At 47.5% G+C, this 18,074-nt stretch overlaps 1 protein-coding gene across 2 annotated transcripts in view; it reads left to right on the forward strand.

Moving 5' to 3' along the window:
• Positions 1 to 822: 822 nt before the first annotated feature.
• Positions 823 to 18,074, forward strand: part of SLC35F3 (solute carrier family 35 member F3) — a 91,742-nt gene continuing 74,490 nt past the window's right edge. For both annotated transcript variants that reach the window (XM_066235291.1, XM_066235298.1), the window contains exon 1: positions 823 to 1,157. In XM_066235291.1, the coding sequence (XP_066091388.1) occupies positions 1,082 to 1,157 (76 nt within the window). In that variant the 5' untranslated portion in view covers positions 823 to 1,081. The remainder of the gene's footprint in view (positions 1,158 to 18,074) is intronic.

Consider the following 18,074-nt stretch of genomic DNA (forward strand, 5'->3'; position numbering starts at 1 on the left):
GTAACTACAAAATCTACCCTGAATTACCAGGGATCCTTCAGATTCCCAATGGAGGTTGGGGCAAAAACAGGTGGTTGGACGTGTGTGACTGACATGCACACAGGTCCTTGGAGTCCTGGGGCTACACAAGCCCTGCATATTCCAGCTGCAGGGACAATGGCAGGGCATCTCTGAGGGTGCACTATTATGGCATAAATGCACCTGGGGACTTATGGTCATTCAGGGATCACCCGGCCAGCGATGCAATAGATATGTCATTGCTTTTTAACCAGCTTAATCGGCAGGTAGTTTATAGCTGGTCTGCAAGCACCCGACCAGGCAGACATGAAGTTTTCTCTGCCCCCTCCCTGGGAAGTGGGGCCTCTCCCTACTGGGGCAGTGAGGCAGGAGCAGAAATCTCCTGGAACCTTTGTTTCTTGTAGCTGCTTTATTTCTGTGGGCTTTGTATCTCTTCCCCCGGAAAGGAGCTGTCCCCAGGGGTTACACAAAATAATGTGCCCCTAGACTTTCATAGAAGTTAATGAAGACGTGGGGAACTTTCCTTTTCTGACTCTTCCTATAAACCAATAATTCAGGATTGAGTGCAGGGAGGAGTCCCCTCTCCATCTAGAGTCAAACACCCCCTATTCTAAACTTGTAGAACCCTGAGGTCTAGTTCTCGGGGTCCCCTCCAGTGCACCGGTTCTATTCAGGGCTGATCCAGGAGCTGGTAGTCTGGCTCAGAGGCTGCAACCATGACCAGGCGCCGAGGGAGGAACAGGCTGCAGGCTGGGCGTCCCGGGCGCGGGCGGGGCAGGTGAGTCGGGCTGGGCGTGGGGAGCGCACTTGGCCGTGACGTTGGAGTTCGCAGCAGGCCAGGCGGGAGGCTGTGCGCGCGTGTGGAGTAGCTGCGCGGCCGGCCGGGAAGATGTGCTCCACCGGGCAGCCGCCGCAGTGAGCTCGGCAACAGGAGCGCGCTGGCAGCGGGGCAGGGCCTGAGCGGCGACCTCGCGCTCCTGCACGGGGAGGCCGCCGGCACTGAGGGCGTTCAGCCTGCCCCAGGATGTAGGCGATCGTGGCTCCTGCAGGCGGACGGCTCACCATGAAGAAACACTCGGCTAGGGTGGCCCCACTCAGCGCCTGCAATAGTCCGGTCCTGACCCTCACCAAAGTGGAAGGTAACGCCTGGGGCGGAGGCGCGGGCTGGTACCCCAGCGGGGTGGTCCTCTTACCGGCTGCCTGGTCACGAATTTGCCAGGTCTGGGGATTGCTGGCTCCCCAGGAAGCGTCCCTGCAGTGCAGCTGCCTGCGGGGGCGGCAGCTCCCTGGCTGCCCTGAGCTGCTGCGGGTCCGCGGGCCACTCCTTCCTGCGCGACTGGTACATCTGGCTGCAGCAGTAGCAGCCGTGGCCTCAGCTCCTGCCTGCCCTGGCCGGTGAGTAGCACTGGCCAGCTGGGTAGAAGGGGCCCGCCAGACACTGGCCTGTGCCCCCCACACTCACACACACTCCCCCCGTTTGAAGCATCCCTCTGCCCCCCCTCCCCCCCCCTCTCAGGCAGATCCAGGTGCTACTCTGCTGGTGGAGGCAGGAGCAGCTGCCACAGCCTTTGACCTCTCCCTGCACCCTGAGCCTTCCAGCCCGCCAGCCAAATGACTGGCCAGCCCCAGCTCAGTGGAAACAAACAGGGCAAGCAGAGGGGAGAAAAGTCACTAGCAATCTGTAAACACATTCTTGCTCCCACTCAGGGGATGTGAGGCAGAAAACCCAAGAAGTAGCCCACCTACCTCCCTGGAGAGTGTGCCTCACTCAGACACCACTGTCATCTGGCTTGAGTGGAGGGACCTTGCTTTCCATGTAGGAGGCAGGGGGGAGTAGAAGGAGAATCATCTCAGCCCTTAACTCCTCCTCCCAGGAGGCGGAATGACGAAGTATCCTAGAGCTGGCCAAGTTGGCCAGGTGAGGGCTGGGGAGGGCCAGTCAGTGAGTGGGAGAGGAAACAGACCCCTTGGTCCTACGCCCTAACCTACCTCAAGCTAACAACCCAAGGCGAGCAGTGCCTGCAGGCTCCTGCATGCCTGGGACTGCAGCCTGGAGCCAGGACCTCTGTGTGATGGCTTGTAAGGACCCTGTTTCCCTGTGTGTGTTCTCACTTGTTAGAGTGAAACTGAGGACCAGTGAGAGCAAGATGGAGGCCAACAGGCCAGGCATATACCCCTCTGTCCACAGGGATGCAACCCTGGCGGCACTATGTCTCTAGCCTACAGACGAGAACTGCAAGGCCCAGAAGGGCTGGTAGACTTGTCTGAGAGCTACAGCTAAGTGGGTAGTGAAGCAGGATTGGAAACCTAGGATGGCTAATCCCAAACCCATGCTTTCCAGAACATCATTTTGCACCAACTTACAACTACTTACCTATTTCTCATCATTTTCTGTCTTCAGGAGATTGATTTCTTTTCCATCTTAAAGCTGTCTCCTCCTCTCCCCCAACCCAATCTTAAGAAAGACTTGGTATCAGTCATCTACATCTGAATTTAGGTCTCCTGGGAGGGGTGCTGCATTTCCAAGGCTTCCCAAGGAGTCTGCCCAGGCATCCCTGTGAGTTGGGGAGGGGAAGGGTAGGCTGTTTATTTCCCTTCAGGAAACTGCAAGTCGCTCATCCCCACTTGAGTAAGGCATGTTGAATCTTCTGTCCAACAACAGGATGTCTCCTCAGGCAACCCCCAGCCCACCTTGAGCAGAACAGGTCCAAGCTGCACCCACCTGGGCAGGGATGGTGAGGCCTCCCAAGCTTCACGCTGTGACCTCAGATGGTTGCAGGAGGCAGTGAGTGACAGGCCAGACACAGGTAGGGGACCCCCTCCCCCGTCCTGGGGCTAATGCCAGGTGAACTTTGAACCTCGTGTTCACACCAACAACTGTAGCAAACTGTGGACTTGGCTTTTTAACCAACTTTGTCACATAAATGTCTGTGTTGATGGAGAATGTATAACTGAGTAAGCCAGGGGTTCTCTTCCCCAAAACAGTTTGACTTGTATAAACACTACGCTTCAGTTTCCTGAGGTAAAGCAGAAGTAACAGCCTTCCTCAACAGACTTCACACTGAGAGAGGGCAGGTGACAGTGCCTAGCATGTGCCTGGTAAGCAGTAAGTGCTTAATAAATGTTGGGCAGTCCTCTAGTCCCAGGATGTCTCACACCTGCAGCACCTCCTTGCTGCTCTCAAAGAGTAGGTGTGTGGGGACATTATCTAGAAGCATCTGCAGGGTTCCATGACACTAGACATCCATCAGGCCCCTTTTTGTATTGGAAACCTATGTGCCCATGAACCAAGTCTGTTGGTCAGGGCCTGAGAAGACCTGCCTCCCCTAAGCCTGGTCTGAGATACAGCTCTGTCTCTCTGCCTGGTTTTTTCCTTGTTTTTGTTTACTTAGGCTTTTGGCTCAATTTTTTGAAACCATTTGCATCTTGTGTTCTTGTTTTGGAAGTGTTATATCATTTTGTTTTGCCTTGGATGTGTAGGGCACGGTGGTCCCCGCACTGTGGCTGTCTCTGTGTGGAAAGGCAGACAAGCACAGTGACAGAACGCAGTCAGCAAGAAATGTTTATTAGCTGTGGAGTGTGTCTTCTAAAGGGAGGCAAGAATCCACCAACATGTGGTACATATAAAACCAAAATAGAAAATGCACAGTTGGACTCAAACGCAGGAGGTTGGGCAGGATGATTTCATTTACCCAACAAATACTTCATCTGACTCTGCCCTGTGTCCTCTGTGTTTAGCAAGGTTCTAGAATTGCAAGAATGGGTAACACCAGGAAGTTTCAATGTAGTGGGAAAGAGCCATATAGATAGGTAAGTTATCTACTACAAGGTAGTGAGTTCTGGTTTAGAACTAAGAACAGAGTGTCACAGAGACAATTGAGTAAGCCTAGGAGGCCTTCCCAATGAGGCAGCCTTCTGAGATAAAGGTATTGTAACTGGAATAAGGAAGCTTGTTGGGCAGAGTGGAGGGCAAGAGGCTATTTCAGGCAGAGGCATGGTGGGTGGGTGTGGCTGGCCAGGAGGCATTTGAAGGAGACTGAGGTTGAGCCTCCAATGGGACTGGAGGCTTGAAAAGTGGTTTCCAGCCCAGGCAATGGCATCTGTCCTGTCTGATGCGAATCTTGTCTTCATATCCTTTTCCTAGCTTTACCATCAAACGCAGACACTGAATATTGGTCTGTAACACATTTTTGTAGAGTAGTATTCACTGGAATCATCCATATTCACGTGGTCAATAAAATTACATTCCATAGGAGTTGGTAGCTGAGAGCAGTGTGATAAATCCTCCCAGAGGCTGGCAGCTGCAGCATACGGGAAGAGTGAGGGTTTGAGGTCAGATGCAGTGCCTGCATCTCATGCCAAAACCAAGTAACTTTGGCTAATGATCAAAGCTCTAGGAATCAGTTCTCTCAGGTAGAAATGGGTGACTATGTGTCCCTCTTAATAATGAGAAAAACAAGAGTTTTTGCTAACGTGCCTATCATGTTTCAGGCAGCTTATTAGAGGAGACTGCTATATTACACCTATTCCTCCCAAAGGAAAGATGAACCTGTTGTCCCACCTTATTGATGGGGAAACTGAGGCTCAGCAGTGTCATTCATGGAAGGCCATGCAGTTGGAAAGCAAGGGTGCCAGCCTTCATACCCATATCTGCCTGACTCCAAACGCTGTACAACCTTTGCACAACTGTTTCATTGGAGCAGCAATGAGAAAGACACTAGCTCCTGACATTTGGTAAATGGTCAGGAAGCATTTGAACCCTAAAGCTCCCACTACAAGTGTCACTTGGAGGTCTGGACAACCACTTGTACTCACAGGGCCACTGCTGTGGGGGACATTCCTAATGCCTCTTCCCCTAGACTCAAGTGTCCTCAGTGTAGATCAGGCTACTTTGTTTCCATCAATGGGCTAAGACTGTCTTCCTGGGAAGTTCATTTATTGTGTATGGATCCCCAGCCCTGTAGGCCCAATCTGAAAGGTGTCCTGAGAAGTAGAGTGCCAAAGGGTTCCCATGCTCAAAAATACTTCCCAGGTTGACTTGCCCTGGGCCTGAAACCTCAGTGATAAAAGTCATTTGTGCATTGATCAAATACGTTACCTAATGTGTGCATGAGAATAAACCAGATGTCCTATGATGTGAAGAGAAGGTAAATATAACCTTGACCCCATAGAGCTTCCAAGCAAGTAAGGGATGTCACAAAGGCACAGAAAGATGATTACATGTTGGAATGTAATTTTGAAAAATTCCATAAAGGAGCATAAAACAAATGATGCATTTCAGCAAATGATGCATTTGGCTGGGACACAGACTGCCATTATGTAGGACTCTGCCACCATTACCCCCTGCTTTGCCAAAATGACATAATTTAACAGAACACTCTTTCCTGCTGAGTATGAATGTGGCCTCAATCCTTCTCATCACCCCACTCAATGGCACACTGCTCGATGATGACACACTGCTTGATGATGACACACTGGCAGGGGTTCTCCTGGGAATATGACCAGGGCACCATACTACAGGATATCTCTCCACCCTCTGCTGTCAGTGGCTGTCAGGACTCAGCGTCTGGCACGGGGAGCACTATTGATAAAGGTGCAGGGTTAGGAAAGGGGTCTATGGGGAGTTCTTCTTTAGGTTCTCTAAAGAAGTGTGGAGGAGGGCCTGACCAGGCAGTGGTGCAGTGGATAGAGCATTAGACTGGGATGCCTAGGACCCAGGTTCAAGACCCTGAGGTTGCCAGCTTCAGCATGGGCTTATCTGGTTTGAGCAAAAGCTCACCAGTTTGGACCCAAGGTCACTGGCTCGAGCAAGGGGTTACTCAGTCTGCTGAAGGCCCGCGGTCAAGGCACATATGAGAAAGCAATCAATGAACAACTAAGGTGTCACAACAAAAAAACTGATGATTGATGCTTCTCACCTCTCTCTGTTCCTGTCTGTCTGTCCCTATTTATCCCTCTCTCTGACTCTGTCTCTCTGTCTCTGTAAAAAAAAAAAAAAAAAAAAAAAAAAGTGTGGGGGAGGGCAGAGCCAAGGTCAAGGCTAACCATGGGCAAATGTTGAGGTTGCAGGATTGAAAGTCAGGAAGTGGGAGCAATAGAAGACCATCACACAGCTGCAGTTCAAACTGGGTCATGAAATAGATTTCATCAAGCATAATGTGGTTTTTTTTAAGTGAGAGGAGGGGAGATAGAGAGACAGACTCCCACATGCGCCCTGACCAGGATCCACCTGGCAACCCCCATCTGGGACTGATGCTTGAATCAACTGAGCTATTTTTAGCACCTAAGGCCGATGTTTAGACTAACCGAGGTACCCCCAGTGCACGGGGCCACTTCTCAAACCAGTTGAGCAACTGGCTGAGGAAAGGGAAGAGGAAGAGAAGGAGAAGAGGGAGGGAGAGAGAAGCAGATGGTCACTTCTCCTGTGTGCCCTGACCAGGAATCAAACCCAGGATGTCTGTATGTCAGGCCAACACTCTATCCACTGAGCCGGCCGGCCAGGGCCTCTCAAGCACAATATTTTTAATAAAGGAAACTAGGATAGAATAAAAAATAGCAAAATGTATCATATGAACTAAGACTTTTATTTCAGAGGTTTTGTGTATGCACACACACATTGAAGGCAAAAGTGAAAAAAAAGGTTGGAAAACTGCAAGGGTGTCCCATGGAGACAGGAAGCCATGTCGGGAGGTGACTGCAGTGCCTGGGCCTAAGCCAATGGTCATAATCATGTGATAACATTTGCTACACACTTGTCATGAGCCCTTGACCTGCATTGCCTGGTTCTGTCCTCAGACACCACTGTGCATTGGTGCTAGTAATACACTCACCTTACAGGTGAGGAGCTAGAGTACAGAGCAATTAGGCAAACCATTTGTAAGTTAACTGCTATGTGCTGTGCCCATATCTTTTTTTTTTTTTTTTTTCATTTTTCTGAAGCTGGAAACAGGGAGAGACAGTCAGACAGACTCCCACATGCGCCCGACCGGGATCCACCCGGCACACCCACCATGGGGCGACGCTCTGCCCACCAGGGGGGCGATGCTCTGCCCATCGTGGGCGTCGCCATGTTGCGACCAGAGCCACTCTAGCACCTGAGGCAGAGGCCACAGAGCCATGCCCAGCGCCCGGGCCATGTTTGTTCCAGTGGAGCCTTGGCTGCGGGAGGGGAAGAGAGAGACAGAGAGGAAAGCGCGGCGGAGGGGTGGAGAAGCAAATGTGCGCTTCTCCTGTGTGCCCTGGCCGGGAATCGAACCCGGGTCCTCCGCACGCTAGGCCGATGCTCTACCGCTGAGCCAACCGGCCAGGTGTGCCCATATCTTAACCACTACACCTCCCATGGCGAGGCCAAGAACAGGAGAGGGGATGGCAGGTTGTGGTGGCAGAGTGTAAGTAGGAGGACTTGAAAGGAGCCATCAAGACACTCTGAAAATCGAGTCTGAATACGGCAGGAATGGGGACCCATTAGTAATGTCAGCAGTGGCTGGAGGGGACATTCTGAGAGACAGATGTGGAAATCAACCTAGGCAAGATGAGTGTGAGGCCTTGGTGGTGTCTTCAGGGGCAGATGTGGAGCAGACACGAAGGTGGAGAAGGAGGTGGTGAAGGCTGGATGTTAGGTTAGGGGGATCAATGGGCGAGCGCTTAATCCTGATGGCCACCTGCACAGGGACACTGAAAGTGGAAGAGAAGTCTGAGGGCTAAAGCAGAGAACCTCCATCATAGGCATCATGGAAGCTGCAGGAAGAGCCCCCAGAGAGAGGCAGTGGGACATGGTAGCGAATACAGCCGGGGGAGGGGGGGCAGGGTGTAGAGACAGTTGTAAGCACGTGCTGGTCCATACGCTGAATTACAAGGGCTGAGTATTTGGTGAGGGAGGAGGAGAGCCATTGCAGGAGCCCAGGTCAGAGAGGTGGGTGGGTGTGCTGACTTTGAGGAAAGGGCCAGGCATTTCTGTAAATAGAGGATGGAGGCAGGTTCCAGGACAGGTCCAAAAGGAGGCTGATTACACATCCATGGCCCAGAGGAGTCAGAGGCACAGGAGGAAGGAGAGGGAAGGTTGGCTTTGCAAAGGAGGGAACCAGTGGTGGGCAGGGACACAGAAGTGTGGAGATGTGGGAGAGAAGCCACAGACCTGAGCCCTGACTGAGGTTTTCTTTGTGAGGGAGAAAGTGGAACCGTTGTGGGGATGACAGATGAGATTGGAGGCCGGCGGAGGGGCAGAGGGTTCAGAAGACCGTTAGTGGAAGAACTAAGAGAGATGCATTTTTTAAAAACCTTTCTGGTGAGTGATTGGTTTTCACCTTTTAAGATGTCCTGTAACTTGGGGGACGTCCTGTAACTTGGGGGAACACATGCAGGGAAAAACGCTGGCTGAGGGTCAGGACACGAGTGTCATTCTCTGCTCCCCACTAGCTAATTAACAATTGAACATGTGACCTCACCTCCAGAGCCCAGTCTTCTCTCCTTGAAAAGGAAAGGGGATCAGAATTGGTCTGGCATTGACTCTGCCAGCAGGAACATGTGATGAGTGTTAAGTCACTTACTCGTTAACAGCAGTTGGTTTCTCTGCAGAGCTCTGAGGGAGGGAAAACTTGGACAAATAAGAAATGGGTGTGTTTGTGCATGTCTTGTACATGTGTATGCATGGGTCTGTGCATGCCTGTGCATGTGAGTATACATGTGTATGTGTGGGCATGTGCATGTGTGAGTGTCTAGCAGAGGCATGCGCTTGCAGGGGTGGTGTTTGGTATTTGCGCGGGAGGGGAAAGCTGGCTGTGTAAGTGCTTGCTTCATGAATCTTCAGCAGCAGGAAGCCGCTGGACCTCAGGTGACAGGGTGATGGAGACAGAGGTACAGAAAGACCCAAAGAGAGCTGTGCTACTTCCAACCTTGCCTGGGGCTGGTCTGGTGTTTTCACAGAGGAGCGTCAGTGATTGGATTTAGCGTCACCAAGTCATCTCAGTGGGTACAGAAGGCTTGGCCCTGGGTCAGCGGAGAACCATGGAGGACAGTTTAACATCTTAAAGAAAGGACCCTTTGGTCCTTGACCAAGCAAGTTTAGTCCTGCCTCAGGTGCACAAGTCTGCTGAGCACTGAAGTATATTCTGGAAAACAGTGCTTTGTTCTTCAAGATAAATTGTGCAATAGCCCATTGCCATCAGTTAAAATATTGCTCTGTTCTCCTGCTCCCCTCCAGGGAGAAGGCTCCCGCTTATTCCCCGTCACCCCTTCAGGGAGAAGGCTTCCGCTTAGCCTCCCCCCCCCCCAGAGCCCAGATTGCAGACTGCATGAGGAGCCAATCCGCACACAATCTGCCTTCCTGTAACACCCCCGACTCCCCTCGAGCACCAACAGCTGAACTCCAGTCCGCATAAAAGTTGAAGGAATCCTCAGACAAGGAAAAACATCAGGCAAGAAGAGCATGCATTCATTTGTCTGTGCTTGTGTGCACCCATCAGCAGCTTCAGGACTCTGTCCACAGTGCGCGCCCAGGTGTGCAATGAATGGTCCAATTCCCCGAGGCTGCACGAGCTCTGACGAGCAGGTCCAGGATCGAAACTGAGCCCTCAAGCGCAAATGTTTTCAGACCAGGTATGGAAACAGAGTCCTTGCTCCAGAGACACCACTCTTTGTCCCCCAGGCACAGACGGCAGTGTTGAAAGCTTACCCATATCCAGGCATTTCTCACAAGTCAGGGTTGCCCAAGGTTGCAAACACCCAGGCTTGCCTTAAATCCACTGCAGACTTGGTGTTATTTGGACATTTGCTGTTGTCTCGGGACCCTGAAGGACATGGGGAGTGGGAGGAAGTGACAACACCAAGTCTTTGTCCTGAGGTGGTGATGATGGCCCAACATAGGCCAGGTCCAGACCTAACTGTTGAGGTCTGGAGATACCGCCCAGCACTTCACCTCATTCCTGGATCGGCAGCCAGTCCTGTGCCCACACCAGGGACACAATTCTGGTTTTTACAAACAACGTTTTGGCAGCCACGTCTCCTATCTCACCACTTACAACAAAGGCTTAAACAGCTCATGGTAGGTAGACAGCTGCAAGGTGGTCTCTAATGATTTTTTTAATTCTTTTTATTTTAATTTATTGTGTTTACATAGATTCTAGTGTCCCCCCGAATATATCCTCCTCTCCCTCGTGTTCCCCAGTACATCCCCCGTGTCCCTCTCCCCGTAACTCCCTCCTACCTTCCCTCCAGGATTTGTTTTTCTGCTCTCATCCCATCCTATCAGCCTATCATCCCCTTTCCCTCTGGTCCCTTTGACCCCGCCTCTGTCTCTATTCTGTTCCTAGTTCACATTGTTCATTGGATTCCTCAAATGAGTGAGGTCATATGATATTTTTATTTCTCTGCCTGGCTTATTTCACTTAACATAATAGTTTCTAGGTCCATCCATGTTGTCGCAAAAAAGTAATACTACCTTCTTTTTCAAGGCCCCATAGTATTCCATTGTGTATATGTACCACTGCTTTTTAATCCACTCGTCCACTGACAGACACTTGGGCTGTTTCAAGATCTTGCTTATTGTAAACAATGCTGCCATAAACATAGGGGTGCATTTCTCCTTTTGAATCATTGATGTGGTGTTCTAGGGTATATTCCTAAAAGTGGGATAGCTGGGTCAAAAGGCAATTCTATTTTAAATTTTTTAAGGAATCTCCGTACTGTTCTTCACAATGGCTGCACCAGTCTGCATTCTCATCAGCAGTATAGGAGGGTTCCCCTTTCTCCACATCCTCGCCAGTGCTTATTCTGTGTTGTTTTGTTGATGACCGCCATTCTGACTGGTGTGCGGTGATATCTCATTGTGGTTTTAATTTGCATTTCTCTAATAATTAGTGATGTTGAGCATTTTTTAATCTGCCTATTGGCCATCTGTATGCCTCTCTGAAGAAGTGTCTATTCATTTCTTTTGCTCATTTTTTGATTGGATTGTTTCTCTTCCTGGTTCTTTATACATTTTGGTTATTAACCCCTTATCAGACGTATTGTTGAATATGTTCTCCCATTGTGCAGTTTGTCTTTTTATTTTGTTCATATTGTCTTTAGCTGTACCAAAGCTTTTTTATTTTTTTTTTTATTTTTTTTTTTTTTTCATCTTTCTGAAGCTGGAAACAGGGAGAGACAGTCAGACAGACTCCCGCATGCGCCCGACCAGGATCCACCCGGCACGCCCACCATGGGGCGACGCTCTGCCCACCAGGGGGCGATGCTCTGCCCATCCTGGGCGTCGCCATGTTGCGACCAGAGCCACTCTAGTGCCTGAGGCAGAGGCCACAGAGCCATCCCCAGCGTCCGGGCCATGTTTGCTCCAATGGAGCCTTGGCTGCGGGAGGGGAAGAGAGAGACAGAGAGGAAAGCGCGGCGGAGGGGTGGAGAAGCAAATGTGCGCTTCTCCTGTGTGCCCTGGCCGGGAATCGAACCCGGGTCCTCCGCACGCTAGGCCGACGCTCTACCGCTGAGCCAACCGGCCAGGGCAAGCTTTTTAGTTTGATATAGTCCCATTTTTTTATCCTGTCTTTTATTTCACTTGCTCGTGGAGATAAATCAGCAAATATATTGCTGCGAGAGATGTTAGAGAGCTTACTGCCTATGTTTTCTTCTAAGATGCTTATCGATTCATGGCTTACATTTAAGTCTTTTATCCATTTTGAGGGTTTTTTTTGTGAATAGTGTAAGTTGGTGGTCTAGTTTCATTTTTTTGCATGTACTGTCCAATTTTCCCAGCACCATTTGTTAAAAAAACCTGTCTTTACTCCATTGTATGCTATGACCACCCTTACAAATATCAATTGTCCATAAAAGTGTGGGTTTATTTCTGGGTTCTCTGTTCTGTTCCATTGATCTATATGCCTGTTCTTATGCCAGTACCAGGCTGTTTTGAATACAGTGGCCTTGTAGTATAACTTGACATCAGGAAGTGTGATACCACCCACTTTATTTTTCTTTTTCAAGATTGCTGAGACTATTCATGTTCTTTTTTGGGGACATATGAATTTTTGGATATTTGTTCTATATCTTTGAAGTATGTCATTGGTATTTTAATAGGAATTGCATGGAATTTATACATTGATTTGGGTAATATGGACATTTTAATGACGATTATTCTTCCTAACCATGAGCACGGTATATGCTTCCACTTGTTTGTATCTTCCTTGATTTCTTTTATCAATATTTTATAATTTTCCGAGTACAAGTCTTTAATATCCTTGGTTAAATTTACTCCTAGGTACTTTATATTTTTGGTGTTGCAATAGTGAAGGGGATTGTTTCCTTAATTTCTCTTTCAGACAGATCATTGTTGGTGTATAAAAATGCCTGATTTCTGAGTATTAATTTTATATCCTGCTACCTTGCTGAATTCATTTATAAGGTCCAGTAATTTTTTGACTAAAACTTTAGGGTTTTCTATGTATAGTATCATATCATCAGCAAATAATGATAGTTTTACTTCTTTTCCAATTTGGATGCCTTTTATTTCTTCTTCTTGTCTGATTGCTGTGGCTAGGTCTTCCAGAACTATGTTGAATAAGAGTGGTGAAAGGGGACACCCCTGCCTTGTTCCTGATATTAAGGGGATTGGTTTTAACTTTTGCTCATTGAGTATGATGTTGGCTGTGGGTTTGTCATAGATGGTCTTTATCATGTTGAGGTATGTTCCCTATTCCCACTTTGCTGAGAGTTTTGATCATAAATGGGTACTGGATCTTATCAAATGCTTTTTCTGCATCTATTGAAGTTATCATGTGGTTTTTATCCTTCTTTTTGTTTATGTGATGAATCACATTGATTGATTTGCAAATATTGCACCAGCCTTGCCTCCCCAGAATAAATCCCACTTGATCATGGTGTATGATTTTTTTTCATGTATTGCTGGATCTGGTTTGCTAATATTTTGTTGAGAATTTTAGCATCTAAATTCATCAGGGATATAACTGTTTTCAGTCTCATTTGTTGTAATTGGTCTATTTAGGGTTTCTGATTCTTCTTCATTGATTTTTGAAAGATTATATTTTTCAAGGAATTTGTCCATTTCACCTAGGTTGTCTAATTTTTGGCATACAGTTCTTCATAGTATTTTCTTAAAATTCTTTGTATTTCTGCTGTGTCTGTTGTTACTTCTTCACTCTCATTTCTAATTTTATTTATTTGAGTCCTCTCTTTTTTTTTCTTTGTGAGTCTGGCTAAGGGTTCATCAATCTTGTTTACCTTCTCAAAGAACCAGCTCTTGGTTTCATTGATCCTCTGTATTGTATTTTAGTCTCTATGTCATTTATTTCCACTCTGATTTTTATTATTTCCTTCCTTCTACTTCCTCTAGGCTTTACTTGCTGTTCGTTTTCTAGTTCTTTTAGATGCAGGGTCAGGTTGTTTATTTGAGCTTTTCTAGCTTCTTAAGGTATGCCTGTAATGCTATAAACTTCCCTCTCAGGACTGCTTTTGCTGTGTCCCACAAATTTTGAGTTGGTGTATGCTCATTTTTATTTGTTTCAAGGAAATTTTTTATTTCCTTCTTGATCTTATTGTTGACCCGACCCATTCATTATTTAATAACATGCTTTTTAGTTTCCTAGTGTTTGAATGTTTTTCAGTTTTTCTATTTTAGTTGATTTTTAGTTTTATGCCATTGTGGTCAGAGAAGATGCTTGATATGATTTCAATCTTCTTAAATTTGTTGAGTTGTTTTATGCCCTGATATGTGGTCTATCCTATAGAATGTACCATGTGTACTTGAAAAGAATGTATATCCTGCTGTTTTAGGGTGAAAGGTTCTGAAGATATGTATTAAATCTAGTTGATCTAGTATGTCCCTTAATTCTGCTGTTTCTTTGTTAATTTTGTTTCTTGAGGATCTACCCAGTGATGTTAGAGGGGTATTGAATCCCCTACTAGTATAGTATTGCTGTTGATCTCACCCTTTATGTCCATCAATGTCTGCTTCATATATTTAGGTGCTCCTATATTAGGTGCATAGATATTTATAGTGGTTATCTCTTCCTGTTGGATTGCTCCCTTTCTCATTATGTAGTGACTTTTTTTTTTCCCTTACTATACTCTTTGTTTTAAAGCCTATTTTGTCAGATATAAGTATTGCTACCCCAGCTTTTTATTCATTTCCATTTGCATGAAATAATTTTTTTCATCCTTTTACTTTCAGTGTATGTGTATCTTTTGTTTTGAGGTGGGTCTCTTGTAGGCAGCATATTTATGTATCCTGTTTTCTTATCCATTCAGCTACCCTATGTCTTTTGATTGGAGCATTTAATCCATTTACATTTAAGGTTATTATTGATATGTAGTTTTTTATTGTCAGTTTTTTCTTTAAATCTACATTCCTCTTTTACTAGATTTTTTCCCCCACTTTGTTCTGTCTACAGCAGGCCCCTTAATATCTCTTGCAGCATTGGTTTGGTTGTGATGAATTCCTTGAGTTTTGGTTGTTGTGTTTTTTTTTTTGGTCTGGGAAGTTTTTTGTTTCTCCTCCAATTTTAATTTTTTTTTTAATTTTATTCATTTTTAGGAAGGAGGGAGAGGGGGAGAGAGAGAGAGAGAGAGAGAGAGAGAGGAGAGAGACAGAGAGAGAAGGAGGGAGGAGCAGGAAGCATCAACTCCCATATGTGCCTTGACCAGGCAAGCCCACGGTTTTGAACCGGCGACCTCGGCATTTCCAGGTCGACGCTTTACCCACTGCACCACCACAGGTCAGGCTCTCCTCCAATTTTAAACGATAGCCTTGCTGGATAAACAAGTCTTGGTTGTAGGTTCTTGTTCTGCATTATTTTGAATATTTCTTGCCATTCCCTTCTGGCCTCAAGTGTTTCTGTTGAAAAGTCAGATGTCATCCTTATGGGGGGTCTTTTGTAGGTGGTTGATTGTTTTTCTTTTACAGCTTTTAGTATTCTTTCTTTATCTCTTAGCTTTGGTATTTTGATTATGATGTATCTTGGTGTGGGTCTCTTTAGGTTCTTTTTTAATGGAGTTCTCTCTGCTTCTTGAACCTGTGTGACTCTTTCTTGCATCAATTTAGGAAATTTTTCAGCTATAATTTCTTCAATCAGGTTCTCTATTCCTTGTTCTTTCTCTTCTCCTTCAGGAACCCTATTATGCGGATATTGCTTCTCTTCATGTTGTCACAGAGCTCTCTTAGAGTTTCCTCAGACTTTTTGATCCTATTTTCTTTTTGCTGTTCTGCTTCTGTGCTTTCGCTTATCTTGTCCTCTAAGTTGCTGATTCAATCCTCTGCTTCAGCCAGCCTGCTTTTAATTCTTCTAGTGTAGTCTTCATTTGTGATATTGTGTTTGTCATTTCTGTCTGGTTCTTCTTTATGATTTCCGTGTCCTTTTTGATGCTTACAGTTTATTTATTGAGGTGTTCATTAAGTCCATCCACTGTAGCTTTGAGATCCTTAAGCATCCTAACAATCATTATTTTATACTCTGCATCCGGTAATTTGATTACTTTGAGGTTTCATCCAGATCTTTTTTTTTTTTTTTTTTTGTATTTTTCTGAAGCTCGAAACGGGGAGAGACAGTCAGACAGACTCCCGCATGCGCCCAACCGGGATCCACCCGGCATGCCCACCAGGGGCGACGCTCTGCCCACCAGGGGGCGATGCTCTGCCCCTCTGGGGCGTTGCTCTGCCGTGACCAGAGCCACTCTAGCACCTGGGGCAGAGGCCAAGGAGCCATCCCCAGCACCCAGGCCATCTTTGCTCCAGTGGAGCCTTAGCTGCGGGAGGGGAAGAGAGAGACAGAGAGGAAGGAGGGGGGTGGAGAAGCAAATGGGTGCTTCTCCTATGTGCCCTGGCCGGGAATCAAACCCAGGTCCCCCGCACGCCAGGCCTACGCTCTACCGCTGAGCCAACCAGCCAGGGCCTCATCCAGATCTTTTTTGAGGATTTGTCTTGCTGATTCATATGACTGAAGTTTCTCTGTCTTTCCATTGTTTCTGTGTGTGGCTTGCAGGCTTGTTCCAGTTATGGTCTCTTTATCTAGTAGAGCCACTTTGAAGTCGTGATTTGTTTTTTTTCAGTTTACTTAACTCATTGGTAGGCTTGTTTGCTGATCTCAGCAGAGGGCTTATTTGAAACAGTATCTAGGAACTGGTGGGTGTGACCTCTGAGAATCTAAAGGCGGGTTCTGCCAGGGGTGGGGTGCGTTCTCAGCTTTAGTAGGGGGAGGTATATCTCAGATCTCTCTGGAGACCTGAGGTACTGCCCCTCCACCCGACTTCCTGCTTTCAGGTGTGTCTTTCATGCTGATTGGAGCTGGAGTGCTTTCTGGAGATGGGTCACCCAGAATCAGTTTAGGCTTGTGCTGTGTGGAGGGAGCAACCCCTCCCCCAGGTATGGCTGCGTCCACACTGGATGAGTTAGCTTCTCAAGTCATCCCAGGCATTCCTCTGCCCATCACCATCTGTCTCGCTCTCCCCACTTTTCTTGTGGAAGATAAGCCAGTCCTCTCAGTCCTCCTAGCTCCTGGGGCCCCAGGCAAATGACTGTGAGCAATATTTTCTGCTCTGACCCTTTAAGTCACCCCAGCCACTTTCCACATACAGAACTTTGCTCTTCTCCCCTCTCAATGCTTTCTGTCCGTCTCCTCCAGTCCCTGGGTTTCTCGGCTGGGTCTCTGGTTCTGAGACTGAGGTCTCCCATCACTCAGGGTCTCTCTCCTTGTAATGAGAGCCCTTCTGGACTCTCAGCCTCAGCCTCCCCTTGCTCCTTGAAGCAGGGGAGCCCCCACTATGCCCCCACACTCCCTACCAGGATCAATGTGGCTTCTTCTTTGCTCCTTGGTTTTTGAGACCTGTTCTGTTAGTCCAAAGTTTGTTTTTCATGATGATTGTTCCTAAATTAATTTGTAATCCACTTTGGTAGTATAAGCTAGGAGTCTGTACGTCTGCCTACTCCACTGCCATCTTCAGTTCCTCCATCCTATAACATGAGAAAAGAGGATGGGATCAGGAAGCCTCTGCAATGCATAGAATTTTAGTTGGCAAATGGACTTTAGTTGGGAAATCTCCGACAGTGATTTCTCATCACCACACCAGAGCATGTGAGGTTTCACCTCTTCTGCTCTAAATGAATCTCTAATGTTTTTTTTTTTTATTTAATGCACTATATATTAAGTTCATCAAGGTTTTGGGTGCATGTCTCTATGATACATGAGCTGTGTATTGCATGGTGCGCCCTAATATTTCTAATCTGAGAATCCAGCACAGGGACTCCTTCTCCTCCAAAGCTTCAGAGCAAACTCTCTGTCATCCTGCAGTTACCACAGGCTGCTGGTGGCAGTCCCGGGACTGTCCCTCACACCTACACAAGTACCACACCTCTCCACGCCACACCCTCAGGTCAGTATCTCAGCCATGGTGACAGAATACCACGGACAGCTGACTTACTTTCTCACAGATCCAACAGCTGCAAGTCCAAGCTCAAGATGCCAGCTCAAGGGGTTTCTGGTGCAGATACTCCTCTCTCCTGTCGATGGTCCCCCTTTACATGTGGGGTCCTCATGTGGCCTGCCTTCCATGTGCTTATGGAGAGCACAAAAGCATGACCTCCTTGCAGCTGTCTATTCCTGTAAGGCTGCCATACCTTTCAGACAGGGCCTCCCCTTGATGACCTCACTGAACCCCAGTTATTTCCTTAGAGGCTCCACCTTCAAGTACAGACACATGAGGATCAGGGACTCCACATATGAATAGGGGGGGGGGGGCAAAAACATTCAGTCCATGACATTGCAAGGTGGCAAGTCCCAGCCAGAGTCTCCACACACTATAGTGGTCCCAGATTTAAAGATGAGTCTGTGCTCTGGGAACCTCAAGTCCCTCTTGAGTGATGGACAGTTCTAACCATGACTCTGATTTACTTCAAAGAGGAGATTAATGATGCTCCCCATTCCTGCTGCTGCTTTGGAGCCAGACGGATGCTGGCAGGTGCCCCTCAGCCACTCGCTCTCTGTGACCTTGAGTGACACCTCCTCAGGCCTCTCTTATCCAGCCTGAAAAACAAGAACAGTCACACTGTGCGCCAGCATTGT

This window comes from Saccopteryx bilineata, chromosome 1 (genome assembly GCF_036850765.1).
Source record: "Saccopteryx bilineata isolate mSacBil1 chromosome 1, mSacBil1_pri_phased_curated, whole genome shotgun sequence".
NCBI classification, from domain to species: Eukaryota; Metazoa; Chordata; class Mammalia; order Chiroptera; family Emballonuridae; genus Saccopteryx; species Saccopteryx bilineata.